General features: G+C 37.5%; 1 protein-coding gene across 1 annotated transcript in view; it reads right to left on the bottom strand.

The window, feature by feature from the left end:
• The window catches only part of LOC110156398 (laminin, alpha 2), a 332,216-nt gene that overhangs the window by 218,347 nt on the left and 90,454 nt on the right, over positions 1–23,415 (bottom strand). Inside the window, 6 exon segments of the mRNA XM_055149659.1 lie at positions 4–85; positions 87–122; positions 3,425–3,514; positions 6,012–6,191; positions 12,845–13,035; positions 13,510–13,561. Coding sequence (XP_055005634.1) covers positions 4–85; positions 87–122; positions 3,425–3,514; positions 6,012–6,191; positions 12,845–13,035; positions 13,510–13,561 — 631 coding nt within the window.

The raw sequence follows: 23,415 nt of genomic DNA on the forward strand, positions 1-23,415 counted from the left end.
TACTTTCACAGACATGGCGGGTGATGTAGGTTCCGGCCATCCAGGGTTGCTGGTTGTATCCCGGGCAGCACCGGTCACAGCTTTCCTCCACAAGTGTTGTGTTCACACTCACAGCTGAACTTCTGTAAACAGACACATGATAATAATGGTTAGAAATTATACTGTGAGTTATGCCACATTTTCCTACATGGAACGGCCACTGCATTTCTGAGTAAATACTCACAGTGTCTGTTGTGCTTAGTTTATAAATGATTATTTAGTTACCTTGGCCATACTTGAAATTACTTGAAGTTTTTCTAAGTTCCAGACATTGTATTCTGTGTCTTGAAGCGGAACTAAACATCTAAACTTCGTGCACGACCATATTTCAAATAGAGCTGCAAATAGTTGTCTCTAAGTTTTCCCCACGATGGTTCTGTCAGCTACAACTTTCAAAAGCATCCTCCAAGTTGAGAAGTATAATTGCAAACCACTCTAGCACCGTGTACTTCAAATCTCATCATTTTTGCTGTTAATTTGAATTGCCTATTACCCCGTTATTTCTGGATTTAATAACGCGCATTACGTCACTGATGAAAAAGTCCTCACTCTGTCTCTCCCTTGTTAATCCACGGGAACATTTTAATGTGCATTATGATAAACGACATGATGCAAACAAAAGCCTGTAGTAATAGGTGTATGCCGTATCAGCACATTCTTATCAAAGTGAAAATGGATTGCTACAAACAGGTAATGGCCAATATGCGTGACCTATTGAAAATCTATCACGCGCGGGGCTGTATTCACATGCTGCCAAGTGTAATGAAAGAACTCGCTTCACATCGTCGGCCAGTAGCAAATGGGTTCACTACTTTTCCCCCAGGAGCCAAATAAATTCAAAACTAAACGCCGAATGTAGCTGGAAACGCGCCAGTCGTAGTTCAGTGATTCAATTTAGGACTTTGTGTAAATTGCTTGATGGTTTGACGGCAGAGGGGCTTGCCAACGGAGTACAATGGGCGAGAGAGAGCCAAGTTTGTATCTACAGAGAGAGGAGTGAGAGAGTGAGAGAGGGCTGAGGCTTTTATCTCCACCGCCGAGGCTCCAGGCTGCCTTTGTGCTGAGCCTGCACCATAACAAACACAGAGGAGGAGATCATCAACAAATCATCCCTCAGGTCCCCACCTTCTCTGCTGTCTGAAACCATGCCCGGACTAAACTGCGCGCATGTACAAAGTTGTGAAAAGTGAAAAGTCTGTTGGGATATACTGTATGTAGGCAGTAAAAACGCCTTAAATATGAAGGAAGTGTAAGGAAAGTATTTGTGTGTATGACCCAGGTTTCATTTACGAAATAGAAAGATATGTGGGTGTTAAAATGTGTTAAACAAAGCCTTTGCATTGCACTTATTATGCTTGTTAGTTTTAGTGGTCATAAATCTGGACAAAACAGACACAGCAAAGCCTCATAACATCATTACACTGTATTATTATCTCAATATATAACAATTTGGTGCATGGTGCCTTTCAACCTGATGTAATAGTTAGGGGTGTTCATTATGGTATGAACCTCACAGTGCGATATTTACTGCGATATCATGAGGAAAGCTCACGATATGGTGTGGAGGCTCATGATTAAGGATGTAGCAATATCCAAATCTCTCGGTACGATATTTTCACGATATATATTGGCGGTGTGCAAAAATATTAAAATATCAATATATCGTATCGTTTAATGTGATGATACAGTATCGACATCGTGGGCTGCTGTATCGATATATCGTCAAGAGCATTTTTTTTTTGTATATTTTACTAAATTATTTTCTTACAGTGCTACAGTTTTGTTGCTTGTTTAGAGGAAGGAAACTCGTTTATGCGACACATTTGACATTTTCACTGCTTTGATGATTAAAATGTTTGTGTTTCTTATGAACTTTGCACAAGAAGTGGTTTAACAAAGACTTTTAGGATCACAGCCATGATTTAGCCTTTATTTTTTATTGAACCATATCGAATCGATTTGAAATATATCGTATCAAACTGAAAGTGCACTGTAGGTAGGTATCGTAACGGCAACTTCTTAATGATACCCAGCCCTAATATACATCTCACGGTACGATATTTATTACGATATTTTGTGGAGCAAACAAAACTGCAACTTTTTCCTCTTAAAATGCCTTGACAAGACTTAATCCAAAGAACAAAGACGCAAAAGTGCTTAGAACTGTTATTTCTTCTTGTAGTCTGCACTGAAACTGAGTAAAGGATCATGGTCTATGTAGTTCTCTCTGTCTTTTTTTTAGCTGTTGCTGCTCCATAACTCTTAATTTAAGCAAAGAGACTTGTAATTCAGTATATTGTGATAGTCCACGATGCTATTGTGAGAACTTTGATGATACAATATCACAATATTTTGATTATTGTTACATCCCTAGTAATAGTATATTGCAAAGAAATACCTGTTTTTTTACAAGTTTATAAAAAATACTCCTACTTATTGAAACAAATTTCCTTAGAACACGACAGAGCCTTTTCCGCTTCAACGCCCAGACTGTGAAACAAACTTCCTCTTCCTGTCAGATCCTCTCAGTCTGTAATACAGTTTAAGACTAGACTGAAAACTCACCGCTTCTCCCTGGCATTTAATACGAGCTAGTCAGGTCATCATGTTTTTATTGTAGTTTTCACATGTTATCTGTATATATGTATATGTATATGTGACTGTATGAGAAGCACTTTGGTCAGATGAAGTTGTTTTAAATGTGCTAAATATATAAATAAACTTGAACTGAATTGAATATAAGCTTACTGTTTCTTTCTATGCAGGACAGTTTTTTACAGAAATGCATATACTTTACTTGTTACAACTGTATTTAAACTTTAGACTTGAAATGTGCTATCACACTTCGCCTATTTAGATTTTTAAGATGACTGTGACGCTTAACTTATCCTTATAGATCCTTTGATTACAAGTGCATTCAAGCCTAAAAAGTATGACTCCTCTGTTTTGTTTTTTTCACACACCTCCAGCTCTTATTGCCTGTGACATCATCACCGAGGGACCAGACCTGGGTGTCAGGTCTGAGGTAGCCTTGGCGCTTCAGCCCGGGGACATGTAAAGGACACAAAACTCTCCCTCCCTCTCTCCCTCTTCTATCTCTCTGTCTCTGTTTGAGTGTGAAAGCCCAGGTAGCGACGGGGGAGATCAGGTGTCTCGAATCAAACGCCCCTCTGTTTGAAGTGACATTTGAGACAGTGCTTCTCGGTGTCACCTGTGTCCCTGCTACACACACACACGCACACACACACAACTCCACGTCTGATACCAGGCGAGGTGGATAAAAAGCTCTTGCCCGGGGCCAGTCTTTGCTCTCAGTGTAAGGGGGAGAGCTCCATGACTGCTAGGTGAGGTGGAGAGGGAGAAAAATGCCGGTTCGGTCGGGTACCTTTGTTTCCATGTTGAGCGGGCAGGCTTTGGCGTGGCCGTAGCAGATGCACATGCCTCCCACTGAGATGTCCTTGATAGAGTAGTAATACTGAAACAGAGGGAACACAAGGGGGAGATAAGGGTGTGATTTTGTCAGCACTGGTTTGTTATTTTGAGGCTTTTGTTTAGAAGGAAAGTTCATAAATACAGAAATCATAAAACATTTGTAGATTTCAGAAAAAGTGCTAAGGTAAGGAACAACTTATTAATTATTTTAATGTGAAACAGGATTTTTATTTTCATTTTTTTTACATTATTTGGTAAGACGCCACTAAAAATCCAATCTTCTAGAATTTTTTTGAGGCAAGGATATTGTGAATAAAATAAAGCAATTACCCATGAACAACAATGAACTTCATTACATGATGTACACGTGGTGGAGTTGTGTGAATCTATTGTAAAGGAAAATTGGTTTCCAAATGTTTACCTGACTGAATAAATGTTAAAAAATTTTAAATTAAAATATAACTTTATTTGTCAAATTCACATTACCATATTATTAGTATAGTGTATTGTGTTACAGGTATAACTGATACATAACTTAGCAAAACATTAAACAAAATTAGTTAAATAAGTTCACAAGCAGTGAGAGTGAACAATGAGAAGCCAATTTTACTTTAACATACTGTGCAATTAACTCTGGCCATGTGAAAAGGTGGTGACATGATTACTCAATGCTCTCATTAAAACAAACATTCAAACTGGTGAAGCTTTTGTATTGTATTGTGTTGTGTGTGTTAAAATGTAATCTGGCACACTCTAAAATAAATATGTAATGTTCATATAATTGCCCCTTTTCATGTTGGGCTAAAAAGAAAATTAGGCCTATTCAAGGTATTTCTCTGCTGAGACGTCAGCCTGAAAAATGGTGTCAGGTACTGTAATTATTTATATAAACATTGAATTCATCTGCTTTTTCTGTTGGTAACTGTGCCTGAAGCTTATCTTATGTGGCCAAGGGAACTAACAAACTTCTTTTTTACATTTTCTGTTATGAGAAGTATTCAGAAGCTTGTTTGTGAATACCTAAAATGCTTCCACTGGGATTACATTGATAATTAATACAGTCAGTGCATGAATATCTGGCAATATGGTAAAACTAACTCAACTCAAGTACTTCGGATGTTTTTCAGATCCCACATTTCTATGTTGGTATGTGTTAAGATAAATCTCTGTTCCTCTGTGTACGTTTTACCGCTTTTGAATGAATTTCAACTAAGCTTTGAACAGTATTGAATTATCACTTGTAAAAAAATAAATAAACGAAAGGAGGGCATGAGATATACAGCAGATAAATAAGCATAGATTTATGAATAAAGCTTATTATTAGACATCGACGATCCTAATTGTTTAGAAAACAGAGAAACCAGTAAGATTTGATGATGTTTTTAAATATATAGGCACTGGTTTTGATTATTTTTCCCTAAATAACATTTTAATTTACTAAAAACTCACCCTCAGCCCCTTTACCACAAACTGTGCAGTCACATTTTGTATAGCTGTTTTTAGCAATGAAGTGTTCGAATTAAGTTGTGTGCATATTCATTAGGCAGCAGGTCGGCAAAAACAAAATATCGACCTGTGCTGAAGATTTTAGGCCAAGAGCCAATTCTTCTAAAAAGTACAAATAGTGGCACAAATTGGTCTATTTACTTATTATCAGATACATCTTACTGTACATGACTGTGAACCAGAGGTGGGGCCAAGTCGTTGTTTTGCAAGTCAAGTAAGTCTTTGACCTCAAGTCCGAGTCAAGTCCCAAGTCAAATACAGACAAGTCCAAGTCAAGTCCAAGTCGTCTGCTTTGAGCTTCAAATCATTTCAAGTCTTTAAACCAAAGCATCAAATATAGCATAGATTTTTGCAATTTATATGACTTTTAAGATAAATTGAGCTTAAAAAAATCATAGTATATTTATATATGAGTATTTATAGAGTATATGAGTTGAATAAGTATATGTAGTATAAGTATAAGAGTTGTAGAAACGTAATTTTTTTCTTTTTTCTTGACATGATCTTAGTGTGAATCATTACGGTCAGAATAGAAAGAATTCAGATTTAAAAGTGCTTCTCAAGTCTTCTCAAGTCACAGGCCTCAAGTCCGAGTCACGTCCCAAGTCACTGACCTTCAAGTCCAAGTCGAGTCCCAAGTCTTACCCCATTTTATCAAGTCAAGTCTCAAGTCCTAAAAATAGTGACTCGAGTCTGACTTGAGTCCAAGTCATGACTTGCAAGTCCCCACCTCTGCTGTGAACTATTACAAAATATTGAACTAAGCATTTGGACCAAAACTTTTTAAAGGAACAGACACTGACGCATTTCAGCTCAGTCAAGGTGAAAATACTTGGCCATAATAGATAGTAATAAATAATTTAAAAATATGACATTGTAAGTACCCTGAAATATGGACATAATTACATCCCTAAAGAGACAAATTAAATGCATTTCCTTGTAGCTGGCTGAAAACAGAACCAGGTGCTGTGAGAATCAGACTGCCTGTGAGAATCAAACTGTCTGTCAGGTGTGAAAGAAGTGTTTTGTCTCACCCTCCTCGTCACAATGGGATCGATCTCTTTGGGGTCGTGCAGGGTCAGGGTCATGAGGTCGGCGTTGAGGGTCCGGATTCGCTGGAGCACCAGGCGGATATAGCGCGCCGAGGTGAAGTTCAGCAGGGTAGGGGAGGGGTCATCAGCGCTGGGACGCCCGTTGATCAATGAGGTGTGGATCTATACGAGAGAGGCAGATTAATAATGACAGAGAGCGGGTCACAGCAAGAGCAGGTGCCACGGCAAACAGCGGAGGTGCCGTTAGGGTCCCACAGGAGCGTCAAAGTGAGGCGGGGAAATCTATACAAGACAAATAAAAGGAAAGTACAGCAATCAACAGAAAAACTACAATAATAGTAACATACATTTAAATCTACCGGTACAAATTGTATCTTTAGTTTTAATAACTATGAATAAAGACTGGACTCAGAGCTGCATATAATACAAACCTGCTCAAATATCAGAGCCATGCTAATCTTTACTGTCAGCTATGGTACTGACAACAACAAATGACAACAGAGAAAAGTCTGGCTTTGCTGCAGTGAGCTAACGCTTATCAAAAACAAATAAAAAGTGTCAGAAACCGTCCATGTGTATGGTAATCTGTACTTACTGCTTTAACTGAGAAAAATCACTATTCTCTCAAACACAAATATTGGGTGACCACATTTTCTAAATCAAAAACTGGGACACCTCCGGTCTGGAGTGGTTGGTAGTAATAAAATAGTGAAATGAGTGAGTAATTAAGGAAAATTGTTCGGCACTCGACCCATTCTTGACTTCAGGACTAACATGTGAGTCAGTATAGTCACATTTTCTTTGTGTTTCGGTAATTTTTAAGTAGTTTCTCTGTATTTTACCCATAGACTGTATACATGAGTGGACATAGGTAACACATTAACCGCCATATGCCAAATGGGAAGTTCGCCAGGAGGCTCTTCCAGCTCTTCTAACCCTGGCTCCAATTGACTCTGGAATCTTGTCGCTCCTCTCTCTGTAACTGCTGCTGTGAGCCTCGTCATTTTGGTCATAAAATGTTTGTATTAACCTGCTCAACATGCTCCTGAATTTTTTTTTTTTCTTTGTCTGTCAAAAAAATCCTATTCATAACATAGAGCCTGGATCCAGATTCGCTACTGTAACCGTGAGCATTGTGAGCCTCATTTGAGTGGACCTGAAATGCTATGGGTAACGTCACACTCATTTAGTCCACTCTTTTATACAGTCTGTGGTTACAGGTCAAACATGGACAGTAAAAAAATCAACTGAAATCAACTGAGAAGTATCAGAAACCATTCATGTGTACGGTAACCTACACTTACTGCTTTAACTGAGAAAAAGCACTATTTTCTCAAACACAGACATTGGGTGACCAGATTTTCTAAATCAAAAACTGGGACACCCCTGGTCTGGTGTGGTTGGTACTAATAAAATAGTGAAATAAGTGAGTAATTAAGGAAAACTGTTCGGTACTTGGTCTATTCATGACTTCAGGACTAACATGTGAGTCAGTATAGTCACATTTTCTTTGTGTTTTGGTCATTTTTTAGGCAGCTTTTCTGTATTTTACCTAAACAAATGACAAATCAGACAAATCAGTTGGTCCAAAATAGGCGCAGCTCATGAGCCCTGGTCCTCAATTTTTATTTTGGTCCCATGGGGGGGGATAGGTGTAGGATGGCCACTGCCTGGGACATTTCTTGTATAAAACCATCACCAGTTTTGTATAAATCTGCTAGGACAGGGGACACACGGCTCAAAACTGGGACTGTCCCGGGGAAAAAGGGACGTCTGGTCACTCTACACAGACATATTCTTAAGACAAAACATTAGCATTTCATTTTAGCTTTGGTAGCCTAGCTTTACCTTCACTCGTCTTATGAACACCAGATATTTAGGTTAATTTCTTACCACTCAGCGCATATTTAGGCCTCCTACTAACTTTTATAATGAGAAGAAGTTTTAATATTGTGTGTGAAAATAAATAAATATTATTATTAAGCACTTAAGAGTCTAACCTTCTCAATACGGGCTGTACCATCTCCTCTGGTGCATAGGGGTGGCAGGATATTTAAAACATGAACAGAGCGTTTCTCTTTGTCAAATTATCAATACAAGGCAAATATTATTTCTTAAATGTTTAATTTGCCAACTCCTTAAATGAACAAGTGTGGCTAAATAACACTGCATACATTAAAAATTTAATTATTAAAAAATAAACACCCTCCTCCTTTAGCTTGTGGGATCTTGAGCCGCTCCACAACACTAATCAGGCACCTGTTCCCACTGCACTGATGAACACATTGACCTATTTCAATAAAGAGCACGTTTTCAGTTCAATGAGAAACTTTTTATGAATATTATGCCACATTCTGTTGTAAATGTGTTCCATTGCAACAGTTGGGGAAAATACGAATGCCTGAGAAATTTTTACGTTTATTTTGTTAGCTTATGAATCCCATACATTGGTGACCCAAAGTGTTCGTTTTTTCCCCTTACATGTCCGTTTTTTGCGTCCTGTCCTGGGCGTCCGGGTTTTTTTTCATAAAGTGATGTAAATGTCCGGGTTTTCGTTATCTTTCATTGGGCCATTAAATTGAGCGTCTCTCGTAGCTCTCTGTGCACTCAGAAGGAGTGAGCAGACACAAACAGTCGGTCAATGAATTAACCTGATATTTTAATAACTTATCTTACTTTTTAGCCACAATGTGCAATATGTGACAATGAGCTACAATAAAAAGCAAAACATAAAAAAACACAACTATGTCCTAAAATATGCCTAAAGAAACTTGGCCTATAAACTGATCTATGTGAGTGAAGAGAAGAAAAGAAAAGAAAGGTAGGATGACGAAGGAGTAAAAAGGAAGATTAGAAGAGAAAGAGGAGATGAGGAGAGAGGAGGATGGACGGAAAAAGAAGAGGAGGAGAGAAGAGGGAATGGAGGAAAAGTGCTAGTGACACACTGCCAACCGTTCTTTAGAGTTTCACTGTGATCAGAGTCTGCTGCAGAGCTATCATACACTACAAACACACACAAACACTGGGTGACCTCACATTGACTTGCATGCATTTCCTTGAGACTGATCCTAACCATAAACACAGTTACTACTTGCCTAATCTCAACTTACTGCACCTTTAAAGGGACAGTATTGAATTATGGACACAGGATATCATTTCCTAGTGTTGGAGACGTGTGGAGACACTTTTTAAAATATTCCATCCAGTCCTTGTATTTGCAGAGGTCGCTGGTGCTAGGCTAGTGCATGTCAATGGACATAGTTATCCTGCCACTAAAAACAGTCTTACCCACTCCACAAAACACCCGAAACAAATCTCTTATTACACCAGACTGTCGATGTGAATGTCTGTGTCGATAGAATCATTTTAGAAGTAAAACCAACCTTGCATTTGAAGGTTTTATGTCTGAGCAGCAGCAGCGAGTTGTACTTCCTGATTGAAAGCTCAGCAGTGGCGAACTGATATCACCTAGCACATGGTTCTCCAACCTTTTTCCTCCGGTGAGCTACCTTTACAGAACAAAAATGCTAGAGAGCAAAAAATATCTATGGAGATTCACAAGTTTATGGTCATACTATGGAACATAGGCACTAAGTCTAAGGTCTAAGTTACACAGTGCACCTTTAAATCATTTGTTGTTCTGATAATAAAGGATTTACGTCATGAGGACACAATTCATGTCCTCATAATGAAGACAGGTAATCATGATGTGAGTTTGTATAGATTTTAGTCCCTACTATGTGATAAAAACTCATTCATACAAGTAAAAGACCTGGGTACTTTCTACAGGAATACAAGAAAATGATGTACTGGGGATGAAAAAGCTGAGAAGTAATGATAGACTCGTTCAATTCATAACAAAAAATATTCCTTTTACTGTGAAATTGCTTTCTGTTGTCAAAGCTTGGGTTTTGCAGTACTGTTCCTCATCTTTTACTAACATATTGTAGGATAAAGTATTTGATATTTTCATACACAGCTATTCCTGCATGATCACACGTATTATTTATTAAATCAGATGCCCTTTCTGATATTAAACTTCTCCATCATCACATCGACACGACTCTTTGTTTTTAGACTCCTGTGAGCTTAAAGCCGTGGTGTAATGTTGTTATTGGATCAAAAACAAACCTGGGGGTGTGTTTTTTTTCATTCAGTTTTTACATTTCCAGAAAGCTCTGTTCCACCTTGCGATGTCATGAAGCGATACTTTTCAAGTTAACAGCTCCTTTTGTTTAGGGTTAGGGTTAGGATTGGCAGTTCCAAGACTGAAATCATCTAAATGATTCTAGTGAGGATGTATGGAGTTTATCAATACTTAATGTTAGGGTTCATTATCAAATTCATTATCACAGTTATTTTTGGTTATATTGAAATTACACGATGCACTTATTTAGCATTTCTCTCTCTCTCTCAAAAACAAAAAAAACAAAACTGAAAATAAATACAGGCTACAAATATGTACCTTAGAGCAATTTTGCGATGTATAAAGCATAAAATGAATAAAATATACTCTGAACATGAAATAAGACATAGAAAAACATAAATGTATCCGTAATAAACTATATATCCAGCTTTTCTTCAATCTCGGTATTTAAAAAAAATAATAATAAAAAATCTTATTTACATAAAAAATATCCCAAAATGAATCAGTTTAAATTGATTACATGAGTTTGGAGATCGTGTGACACACAAATCGAAATTGTTTTTAGTTTGAGAGGCGAACCTGGCCTAAAAATGCAGGGTTTGTGCATTAAACAAGTGCAAATGAAACAAAACACAACTTCAGGTATGTTTTTGATGATTAAATTAAATGATTAAATCCACATCTTTACCATTACTTGTTAAACATTGTTGGGTTAGTGATAATAGTATAAAAACAACCACACTCATGGGTCACAATGTTCCTCATATACACAGTACTCACACTACCAATGCAGTACCACGAAACATCTAATGAACTTGTCCCGGTCTCGGTCTCTCTGTACCCCGACTCTCCTCCACCCTCCTCCACACCCACAGAAGCAGACAAGTCAGGCAGCAGCTCTTGACATCTCCAGCTCACACCCCCTCATCCAGCTCTCCTCTCCTCAAAAAGCGTGGTCGCGGTACACACATTTAGGCTTCAATAATTAGAAGATATACGCTGGTGCACGGACAGTTTGTTTTTCTCTTCATTAATGTCAGTTAAGAAAGCCAGCGGGTGTCTGAGCAATCGTGTACGCAAGTGATCAAAGAGGCAGAACAGTAAACAGCAATACACCAATGTGGGTCTTATGTAAACTAGCAGCTTCAGTGCAACTTCAGTGTAACAGTGTATTTTGGACTATAAGACATTACCTGGTGAGATTTTTTTCCCCATTTAGTTTACATTTACATTGGACACTTAAGGGCTAGTAAGTTACATTTCTTAAGAAGCTGTGGTTCAAAAATTATGTCTACAAATATGAAATACAAAAATCTTAGACCAAAACTACAAACATTTTATAAATTATAAATTGTGTGAAAATCCAGTTTGGTCTTGTTCTCGTAGACCTGCTCTCATATCTTGTCTTGTATAGTGAAAATTGTGTCTAATCCCACTCCTAGTTACCGTATTTTCTTGGACTATAAGGCACACTTAAAATCCTTTAATTTTCTCAAAAATCGACAGTGCGCCTTATAATCCAGTGTGCCATATGTATTAATTCTGGTTGTGCTTACTGACCTCGAACCGATTTTATGTGATATGCTTTATTACGACTTTATGTGGTATGTTTTAGTACGACTTTGGTAAACTACGAAGCCGCACCACTTGATGGGTTGTTGGAGCATTACGGCTACCGTAGTCAGGAGTCTCGCGGAGTAAGTTTGAAAGATGCTGACCGCATTAGCGCACATGGATCGAGTTGTTTTTTCAGTGCTTATAGTTTATGCAAAATATCCATGTGGTTTTAAGTTTTGTTTCTATAAAACAAAAACAAATGTGTGCAAAGCTGCATTAAACACATTATTACTCAATGTATATTTGAGTCCTCCTCGTAGGAAATAAAAAAAAAACAAATTTAAATTATCCACCCACGATCTGCCAATGGATCGTGGATTCCTGGGCTAAGGGATCAGTCGCAAGTGTCGTCCGTTTGTTTTGCTTAATGCGCCTTATAATCCGGTGCACCTTATGTATGAAAATAGATGAGAAAATTCAACATTATTGATATTACGCCTTATAATCCAGTCCAAAAAATATGGTATTTGTTTAACCTAATCATTTTTATAGCAGATATGAAAATAAGTATGCAGTGTAAAGCTGGATTATGTAACACCTATTTTGATGTAGGATCCACCACCTGTTTCTCTTTACACATATTACATATTATTACGTTGCCAAGAATGTTCAACATATGGCATTATATCTATCTCCATAGAAACAAACTGGTGATTCTACCCAGGCCACGTTACAGTGGAATGGAAGTTGATTTTCTTTTACAACATCTTTATAGAGACAAGTAGGTAGCACCAGCACCAGTAAATGTATATAGTGCTTTCTTAATTCCATTGACTCCATAGGTCCCCAACAAACTCTTGTTGTTGTTCCAGTGCCTACATAACCTTCAGTATAAAGCATCTATCTGTTAACATCATGCCGACAATAGCCGTGGTGCTAATCTGTCAATCCTCAAGGACAATCAAAGCATTCAGAAGAAAAGTGAGATGGCCACAAAACATTTCTTCCAATTTAAAGTTACAAACCATGAAAAGTGATTGTAAAAGTTTTTCAGTGAAGCAAAACTTTTTAATATGATGCGTTCTAGAGAGTATATAGTCCAAAGTGTTACCTCTCCGTTCTCCAGAGGGTGGATCTTGGAGTAGAAGGAGGTGCAGATCACTTCGTCGTCTCGCGTGTAGGAGGGGGGGCCGGTGCGGGGGGTGATGTTGAAGCGTGTCAAGCACTCGGTGTCCGTGATGGCGTAGTACTGCCAGGGTTCATAGGTCACGCCATCGATCGAGCGCTCCAGGACCCAGTTTCCTGAGGGATGCACAAACATGGGAGTATGGATAAAGAAGCCATGATCAGCAGCTTCCAAATGCGTGACGTGCTGACGACGATCGATGAGGAGCAATGTTAGGTCAAAAGCAAAACGCATGACAAAACGGTTTTGTTCAGATGGCGGAAAAATTCGGTTAATAAAAAAAAAAAAGTGTATATGGGAAGTAAAATACAAAATAATAACATTCAAGTACAGTGGATGTTTTACATTTATTTCACTACATTGAGAGCAGGTATTTGTACTTTTTACTCCATTTTTTTTTTTTTTACTAGACTGAAAAGTAGAACAAATCTTGAAATTTTGCTGAAATTAAAACAGCTTAAAAAAAACAAAAACAAATCGATTTAATTGTTTTTGTTGAACAAAAATCAACACAATTCATAATTACGACAATTGATGCTTTAAAACATCTCAAAATCCTCAAATTTTTGTTCATTGTTGAGCAGACTTACCTGGCCGTGGGGAGTTTGCAGCTTTTATTATGACGTAAGCAATCTGGAAAACCTGTAAAAACAATAGAAAAGTGTTATTTGAAGTTGAAATACAAAATATGGGGTAGACAAAACAATATTGGTTAGACAAAAGCATGTGATACAATTTGCGACTATTCATTTTGATAAAATACGAGTACATTTGGAAACCTAAACTCAAAATAAAGCTAACTCAAGTTACACCCTAGTTTGGAGAATTAAAACATTTACGACAATCTATTTTTCTAACATGGTCAAGTTAAAGTCATTATAAGAGTATTTTAGAGTAGCCCCAATAGTTATAAAGAAAGAGATGTAACAGTCATAACCTAGAAGAGCAATTTAGTGCAAAATGAGACATATTAACAGTGTTGTTGGGGGAAAGAGAGAGACAAATCCTCTCCAGCTATGCTAAATAATTAGCCTGTGCTAAAGGTTAAGCTATGCAAAGTAGTCTGTAAGCTAGTGCCCCAATGATCATGAGGTATCATTTGCAACAGAAGAAGAGAAGGAATGAACGCTAGAAAACTAAATGCTGATTAGATGAGAATAATTGTATTTTTAGACACAATTTACAGCACTATCAAAGGTAATTAAATGTGAGTATTTAATAATGGAGGTCGGACTAAGTCGTAGTTTTGCAAGTCTCAAGTAAGTCTCAAGTCTTTGACATCAAGTCCGAGTCAAGTCCCAAGTCAAATACAGGCAAGTCCAAATTGAGTCTCGAGTCACTGGCCCATAAGTCCAAGTCAAGTCCAAGTCGTCTGCTTTGAGCTTCAAGTCATTTCAAGTTTTTAAACCAAAGTACCAAATATAGCTTAGATTTTTGCAATATATATGAATTTTAGATAAATTGTACTTATAAAGCCACAGTAGTGTATGAGTAGGAGTAGTAGGAGTGTATAAGAGTAGTAAAATTTTTCTTTTTTTTTTTTCTTTTTAAATGTCTTGACAAGATCTTAGTGTGAATCATTACAGTCAGAATAGAAAGAATTCAGATTTAAAAGTGCTTCTCAGGTCTTCTCAAGTCACAGGCCCCAAGTCTGAGTGAAGTCCCAAGTGACTGACCTTCAAGTCCAAGTCGAGTCCCAAGTCTTACTCCATTTTATCAAGTCAAGTCTCAAGTCCTAAAAACAGTGACTCAAGTCCAAATCATGACTTGCAAATCCTGACCTCTGACCTTTGATAGTGGTGGGTCATATCAGTGATTATTGTTTTGATCCAAAACTAAGCATTACTATGAAAAGTATCACAATACTGATCCTATACCAATACCATATGAGTTTTGTATTAAATGCACTCAAACTCCTCTATTCCAACCCAGCTTGTACTAATTAAATTAAATTCATGTGTAGATGAACTAAAATATAAACAATGCATTATTAAAATAGACATAACATAAGTAAGTATTCATAGTTTTTGCATGACAATTGATAATTTTTTAATTCTTGTCTATTGCAATATTTGGTATCGATACACACAGTACACTTTGTAAGTTGTCCATTAAGACATGCCGTAAATTAATAAAGGCATTTTATTTTAAACCAGTGAGTGCCTTGGGGTTTTTGCATCTTTAAATCGATACACCCAGTATTTAAGTGTCAAAAAATCATTAATATGCAATAGTTATGCAGCAAAATACCAGTTACAGTCCATCACTTTTACAGAGGAAATGACATAATTCCAAATAAAATAAAGTAGCCAGTTCCAATTGATGGAAAAAATAAAATAAAAACTGTATTCTATCAAGGCATTGTACTAGTTGTTTTGCCACGACCATAACTCACTGTCAAATTTTCAGATCTAAATATGCCACTTGCTGTTTGACACTTTCCCTGCACATATTTATTATTACGTTACATTTGATGGGAGGCTGTCAACAGTCAAAACCAAAACACGTGCATCAATGTAGGTCAAATCTCACCCGTACAAGGTTGCCCAGTGAGCCCGCCTCTTTTCACTCTGCGCGAAAAGCTAGTGTCACATTGCACCAATTAGAATAGGGATGGGAAAAAAAAACTAGTGAAATGTGTCTGTGGTAACCTTATAGCAGTCATTCAAAGCCCTTACAAAGCCTCACTGTTGGCTGTATTCTCCCTTATGCATGCGTGAGGGGGAGAGGAACTAGCTCTTGACAGGTAGGGGGGACAGCCAGGCAGCTCCTCGCAGCTAAACATAGAGCTGCACGGCTAACTAACTAACCCTGCACACGAGCATGCATGTTGTGTGTGTGCAAGCTTGTGTCAAATTGCACGTTTTGATCAGCTGAGGATGAGAAGAGGATAGTTTTACCCCGCGCAACTTCGCCATGAAAACAAGCGATGCAATAGAATAATAAGAAAGCGGGTAAATATGTGTAGCTGACATGTAGCAAGAAGCGAGGAGTTTGTGTTTCGTCAGCCAAAGCGCAAATTGTAATAGCAAGATTTGGGTTTTGAAGAAGTTCTTTTGATTATTTTCCCCAGTTGTGCTGCAGATCAGTTTGACAAATCTGAACTTGACAATTTTTTATTTCAGTTATGCATTAGATCATCCATATTTTTTTTTTGTTTTTGTTTTTTTGCAATACAACACCATACTTCATAAAGCATGTTCAGAGTAACACAAGAAAGACACTGCAGGCTTCATTCCACACTATATTTGAGAATCCTAAAATAAGAAACAAAAATGATATGTTCTAGTTCTTGGTAGTAGTATACAATGATGATCAATGCTGAAAATGTACAAGCTTAGAATTGAACCCCTGTAATACCAACGCAGTGACTACAGTACACACGGAGTTTAACAGTACACAAAAATCACGGTTAAGGTATCTCGGTTTGAAGTTCGGTTCATTTTCGGTACAGTATGGGATCATAATGCGAAATTATTTTCTTGTTGTTCATTTGTGTTTAAAAAAATAAAAATAAATAAATGCAAAATGCTGCTTGGTAATTACTAATAATTTATATAAAATATTCTCAAATAAGCAACAAATGTATGGAATATTATATAATTTTTTTAAAAAAAAATCCTTGTAAACAGTAAACAAAGCTTTTCAAAAAGTAAAGAGCAGGACTAACAGCAACATGAAGTTTTACTCAAGCTTCATATTTTTGACCAGAAAAACAACTTGTCCACATTGTCTGCAGTAAGTGCAGATGCAGCGAAAGGCGAGACTGAGGACCATGGCGCAATGAGCATACTTTTGCGATGGTTTAGAGGGACATAGTGAAAGCGGGGAGCAATGGCCACCTGTAGCTGCACATGTAGTGGCAGAATGTAAACATACACAAAGTGCGCGAACTCACTCGTGCACAATCCTGCACTGAACCAAACGTCCAGTACTGAAATGGTTCAGCACGAATACATGTACTGTTACACCCCTACTACACACACCTGTTTTATTTTTCATTTTCAATAGATTTCTCAAACTGAAAACACTCAGTTCTACCTTGTGATGTCATGTGGTAATATAAAAAGTGCTCCACTGCATTTTTAAACTCCATACACCTTCACTAGAATCATTTGGATGATTTCAGCTCCGAAAATGCCTATCTCTACTAGACTAAAGGTAAAAAGTAACTATTAACTTGAAAACTACCGCTTCTTGACTGCTTTAAAGTTCTTCTAACTGTGAGTCACAAATTCCATATTCAAATTTAGTTCTAATTGGTGAATAACCGTGCCTGAATCCAACTCACTCAATTTGGCATTTCTTATCCAACCAGGCAATGATGAGAAAACAAGAAATATTTCTCATGCTAATCTATCAACTTTCATATCTATGTGAATTTTTCTTTCTTTTCATTCTACGTAATAATCTTTGAGCACTGCTAAATGACTAAACCCAATCCAGTAGTGGGATGTCCCGCTGCTTAATGGACCATGAACTATTCATTTAGTCACAGTGTGCTCGGGACATGCAGTGACATCAGTTTTACAGCTGCTGGGGTTTTCAGACCATTCACATTTCAACTCTGCTGTGGTGGGACATCAACAATCTATCCCCACTTGTACTGGGAATTAGAGCTAGAGAAGTGGTTAGTAGTGAATGATATAATAAAATGTTTTTATTTTAAGAAACTATTTTTTTTGTAGTAGTACTTTTTAGGGACACGGTGTGGGTTGAGTGGATTTCAAGTTGGGGGTTTCTCTGTCAACCAAAAGCACGCACAATAGGCAGTGGTGAAATGTAAGAAAGTCAAAGTAGTAAAGTACTGTACTCAAGGGGAAAAAGTATCTGTACTTTATAGGGATGTAACGATATTCAAATCTCTCAATACGGTATTTTCACAGTATATATAGGCGAAAAAATTGTGAAAATACAACATATTCCTTTTAAAATGTCTTGACAAGACTTTTGTTCTGTCATAAACGAAATAATTAAGATTTAAACGTGCTTAAAAATGAAGACTATTATTATTTGTTGTATTATTTTTCATGTTGTGTGCACTGTAATGGAGCAAAGGATCATGGTCTATGTAGTTCACTCAGTTTTTTTTTAGCTATTGCTGCTCCAAAATAATGAATTTAAGCAAAGACACTTGTAATTCAATATATTGTGATGGCCCACGGTATTATTGTGAGACTTTAAACGATACGATATCACGATATTTCAGTTATTGTTACATCCCTAATACTTTACTTAAAGGTGCACTGTGCAAGTCACTTTGTTGTTTCTATGGAAATGTCATTGTTCTGCTTGAAATGTTCCACAGTATTACATTAAACAGATCACTTACATAGTAGTTCAAACAAGCAAATATCTAAATAAAAACATCTAGGAAAACATATAAATTCTGTTTTGTTCTGTTGAACAAAATTATTGAGCAAAATCACTGCATTTGAAGCCTTATTATCACAAAACTGACACAAAATACTTCTTACTTTTTACTCTTAAGTGAATTTTTAAGCACATAGTTTAATATTTGGGTTTTTTTTGTTTGTTTGTTTTTTTCCCGGCTCCAGTATATATTTTTTGTATCTGTACTTTAACTTAAATAACAAAACTGAATACTTCTTCCACCACTAACAATAAGACAATCCTTCAGGGAAATATTTTTGTTTAACATCCTAGTTCAAGATTGGCAAAAATATCTGAGTGCTGTATTAAAACTTGGATGGTCAGAATGCAGAGAACACATGAGGTGAACTCTAGCTACAGTATATAGTCCAGACATCTTCAAAACTTGCAAAACTTGTAAGATTGTTGGAGCAGTGACTCATAATGACTTGACCTGAGATTCAGACAAGAGTATCACGAATTGGACTCAGATTCATGCACCAAGCACTCAGACTTATATTTTTAGCCTTCCTTTATTATTGTTTTAAGATGAAAATGTGTTTAAAGGGGCCAATATTATGTTTTTTTCTTCATGTTATAATGTTTCCTCATCACAAACATACCTGGAGTTGTGTTTTGTTTCATTCACAGATGTTTAACACACAAACCCTGCATATTTAGGCTGAGTTCTAATAGAAAACACTCTGTTCCACCTTGTGATGTCATGTGGCAATACAGGAAGTGCTCCACTGTGTACTAGTAGAATCATTTGGATTATTTCAGCCCTGTCAATCTCTACTGAACTAAAGGTAAAATGTTGCTGTTAACTTGAAAACTACAGCTACATGACATCACAAGGTGGAACAGAGCATTTTGAGCTTCAGAGATGTACACAGATTAATAATAAAGGGTTACTCCAGTCCTTCTCAAATAGTGGGGCGATGCTGGGGTACATGATTTTTTTTTTTTTTGACGTATTAGAATAAAGTGTAATTGCACATCCACTACAGTAGTTGGCAGTGATGCTCTCATTGTCAGAGTGTGTGCAGGGAGTATTAGCGCTATAGTGTTGGGTTTTTGCACCGAGCAAATGCACACACAGCACAGAACAGAAGATATGAAGTGCAGTGAACAAACTGTGCATAAAGTGTACGTAGCGCTCGGCTTCACTGTGACTACGATGGGAAACGAGGAAAGGCTGATGTGTTTACTGTGTCTAAAAATGTCGGCAGTGGACAGCATGAAGCCAAATAAATTACAGCGTTGCTTAAAGACATTACACCACAATCACACTGATAAGCTGCTTGAGTTTTTTCAGCGAAAACGTGCTGAATATTTCCAACAATCATCCCGCTTTGTGAACGCTGCTTCAGTAAATCAGCGAGCTCTGTTAGCGTCATATAAGGCGGCGAACCAAAAAGCAGAGGAGCTGATACTGCCGAACTATAACACGGACATCATCTTTAAAAACGAGGAGGACACGAGAGCGGAATGCCTCATGGCTCAGGTGAGCTGGAATACGGATGGACACATGCTGCGTGTGTCCCGGGATTCGCTTTTGGAAGTGCGACTAAAATGTTTACTCTTGTATGTAGGCGACTGAAGACAATGGTGCGATTTGTCCACGTTTGGTAGTGGTTCTGCACGAAATGTTTTCTTCTTCCTAGAGGGGGCGTGACAGAAAAATAATTGAGAAACACAGGGTTACTCAAACATGTGAATGAAACAAAACACAATGCCAGGTTTGTTTTTGAGGCAGTAACAACATTATAACATGTCTTAACGCTCACAAGAGTCAACTTTGTGTGAAATAGAAAAGTGTAAGAATTGATCACTGCACTGCCATGTTTATTTTAATGCTTTAATCCCAAATAAATCCTACTCAAAATAAAAATAGGAGCTACGTTTTATTTATCCTTTTATGCAATTGTCCATGGTGGGTGTTTTAAATGGTCCAATCTTATCTAGCTTTTATTATCTGCCAAAAAAACACAAAGAGACACCAGAATAGCAAAAGTTCTAACGCGCAAAACCAAACAATACTGATTAATAACATAAAATAAAAACTAGCAAAAAATAGTGTTCCATAAAACAAACATCTGGACATTTACAGTGAAAAATTCTGATATTGTTTTCACAGATAAAACATGGAAAGCAACCAGTACGCAGACATGTTTTATTAATCCCAGTGCGTTTGTTTGGTAGAGAAGATGAACAGGTGTGGGTCCATCAGTGCAGACAGTGGTATGTGCTCATTAAAGTTTACTGTCATTTCAAATCAAACATGTTCGCATGTCGCCAGGATAGTAAAGATACGTACTGAGAGAATTATCTGGCAACACACACAGGGGTCAGTGTATTTGGAACAAGGGGTGAGGTGTTTAGTGCAGCTTTACTTTACTACCATTTGGATTTTCTGGACAGAAGGGTGAATACTAGGAAATGCATAGTCTCATTGGCAGAGTGGTTAGCAAGTGCACCTAGAATAAAGGTTTAAGTTGTCTTTATTTATACTACACTATTTATACTTATTGAAACAGACAGTATGGCCTTTCATTGTAACTGCGTCATGACTGTGGGGGCCTGTATTTGCAAGTTGAATCTTTTTTTTTTACCCAGGACATGCTGGAGGGACTAGGTCTCTCGGCTTGCCTGGGAACGTCTTGGGGTCCTCCCTGGAGGAGCTGGAGGAAGTGTCCAGGGTGAAGAAAGTTTGGGAGTCCCTGCTTAGACTGCTGCCCCTGCGACCCGGCCCCGGATAAGCGGAAGAAAATCGATGGATGGATCTTTTTTTAGCTGATATTATATTTTGGGTACTTTTCATTATTCTACCATTGCTGTACTTTCTAGTTTGATTCATCATATGTAATGCGCTGCTAACAGGGCTAACTGGTATATAAAGCTTTTCCCAAATCCCGTAGGAAGAAGGACAATAACGTCTTTCCCCTTGATAATATTCACCAAACATTCTCTATGTTCCGGCTTTAAATCCTCTATCTCGAGAATCATTGCCAACACAGAATGTACGGCTCTTCGCTGATTGGCTGGTGTGCGGTCTACAACTTCTGGGATTCTTTCAATCCATCTAGTGTATTCTGACCTAGTTGTGCTGAAAAATGAAATTGAGTGGAGGCACTAGGTGAAGCCAGCCTTGATAGTACTTTTCTGTTGCAACTCTATATTCATCCCCACCGTGGTACAAATAAAGGATTTTTCATGGTAAATGGTCACATTTTTCTATAGCGCTTTTCCACCTTCAAGGCACTCAAAGCGCTTTACAACAAGGAACCACTCACCCATTCAAAAACACATTCACACACCAGTGTACGCAGACACTGGGGGCAAGGTGGGTTAAGTGTCTTGCCCAAGGACACAACGGCAGCATTCATCTGTGGGAGCTGGAATCACACCAGCCAACCTGTGGGTCAGTGGACCTGACCGCTCATCCTGTGATGTTTATGTTGAGAGCTGGATTCAAACCGCCAACATAAACATCACATCACCTTCAGATCAGTGGGCGAATGCTCTACCAACTGAGCTACTGCCGCCTCTTGTCGCATCTTGTCTCGATTTATTTCCATTACTAATGTACAAAACTAAGCAAAAAGATTAAAGCTGAAGCTATTTTTATATTAATTAAATATAGTTTTTTCCCAGAAGGTGTACTGTTATATCAAAACTATGACAAAAATCTGACTCCTACTCTTTATCAAATTATAGAGTACTTTATCTTTACAGATTTGTAAGAACGAGCTGTTTGAGTCCCATATGATGCTTTGGGATGAGAGCTGATGGAAAGGTTTGGGTGGTCCCCCTGCTTCATTTTTGTAGCTCAAAAAGCTGTTCTACTGGACACAAATCATGTATGTAAATACTAATGATTAGGGCTGGATATCATTAAGAAGTTGCCGATACGATAACTCAATACATAGGCAACAATACGATACATATCTCTATACAGTGCACTTTCAATTTAATATGATATATTTCAAATCAATTTGGTACGGTTCAATAAAAAAAATGGCTAAATCATGGTTGTGATACTAAAAGTCTTGCTTCTTGCCACTTCTTGGGCAAAGTTTATGAAACACAAACATTTTAATCATCAAAGCAGTGAAAATGTCAAATGTGTTGCATAAAAAAGTTTCCTTCCACTGAACAAGCAACAAAACTGTAGCTGTAACAAAATAATTCAGTAAAATATACCAAAAAATACTCTTGGTGATATATCAATACAGCAGCCCATGATATCAATACTGTATCATCACATTAAACAATGCGATACATCGATATTTTGATATTTTTGCACACCCCTACTAAAAATATAGCAGAGGGCTTGTAAGAGCTACGAACTAATTTCCTCCTTTCACAGTTTGAAAATCAAAAACCTCAGCTTTAATCGAAACTGAATCTAAATTGCATTTTGTTTACATTTGCATTTGTTGTAATTTAAAAAATGCAAACACTAGAAGGATCAACGTGACAGTCTTCAATCAATCAATACTGTGATTAAAATGTTAAAAACTGCAGAACTGGCAAGGAGACATTATTGATCATAAGTTCAGAGAGGTGGGCGGAGATAGGGGGTAGATGATGAAGCCTCAGACACAGAATAGACTCAGAATAGACTCAGACATGCATGAATTGATCAAAAGCCAAAATACTTCCCTTTTAAAGTAATAATCTTCTTTTACAGAATATTGACAGCTCTTCTACTACCACATTTCTTTCTTCTAAAACCAAAAAATAACCCGTCGGCTGTTAACTATCCAGCTAACAGCCAAGAAAGTACAAAATATTCACTCCTTTCTCCACGATACACCATTCAAAGTACAATGAGATTCTAAACGGCGTGTGCTCTGGGTTACACTTCACGGCCGCGGTCGAAAATAGCTTTTGGTTGAGTACTGGAGAAAGATATTGTACGTCTCTGTGTAAAAGTAGTAGTATTCTTGCTCTCATTTGGGGCAGATTTAACCTTTCAAATGCACTTTAGACTATACAGAAAAAAAAAAAAAAAAAAACACCAGATGCTGCAATCACTCCCACATTGTTACTCTTGCCTAACCTTAAAGAAAAAACTCAATGGACACAGCAGATGTTATGAATAAAACTGTTTTGGA

Source organism: Boleophthalmus pectinirostris, unplaced genomic scaffold (genome assembly GCF_026225935.1).
Source record: "Boleophthalmus pectinirostris isolate CB_2022bp ecotype Guang Dong unplaced genomic scaffold, ASM2622593v1 HiC_scaffold_13, whole genome shotgun sequence".
Taxonomy (NCBI): Eukaryota; Metazoa; Chordata; class Actinopteri; order Gobiiformes; family Gobiidae; genus Boleophthalmus; species Boleophthalmus pectinirostris.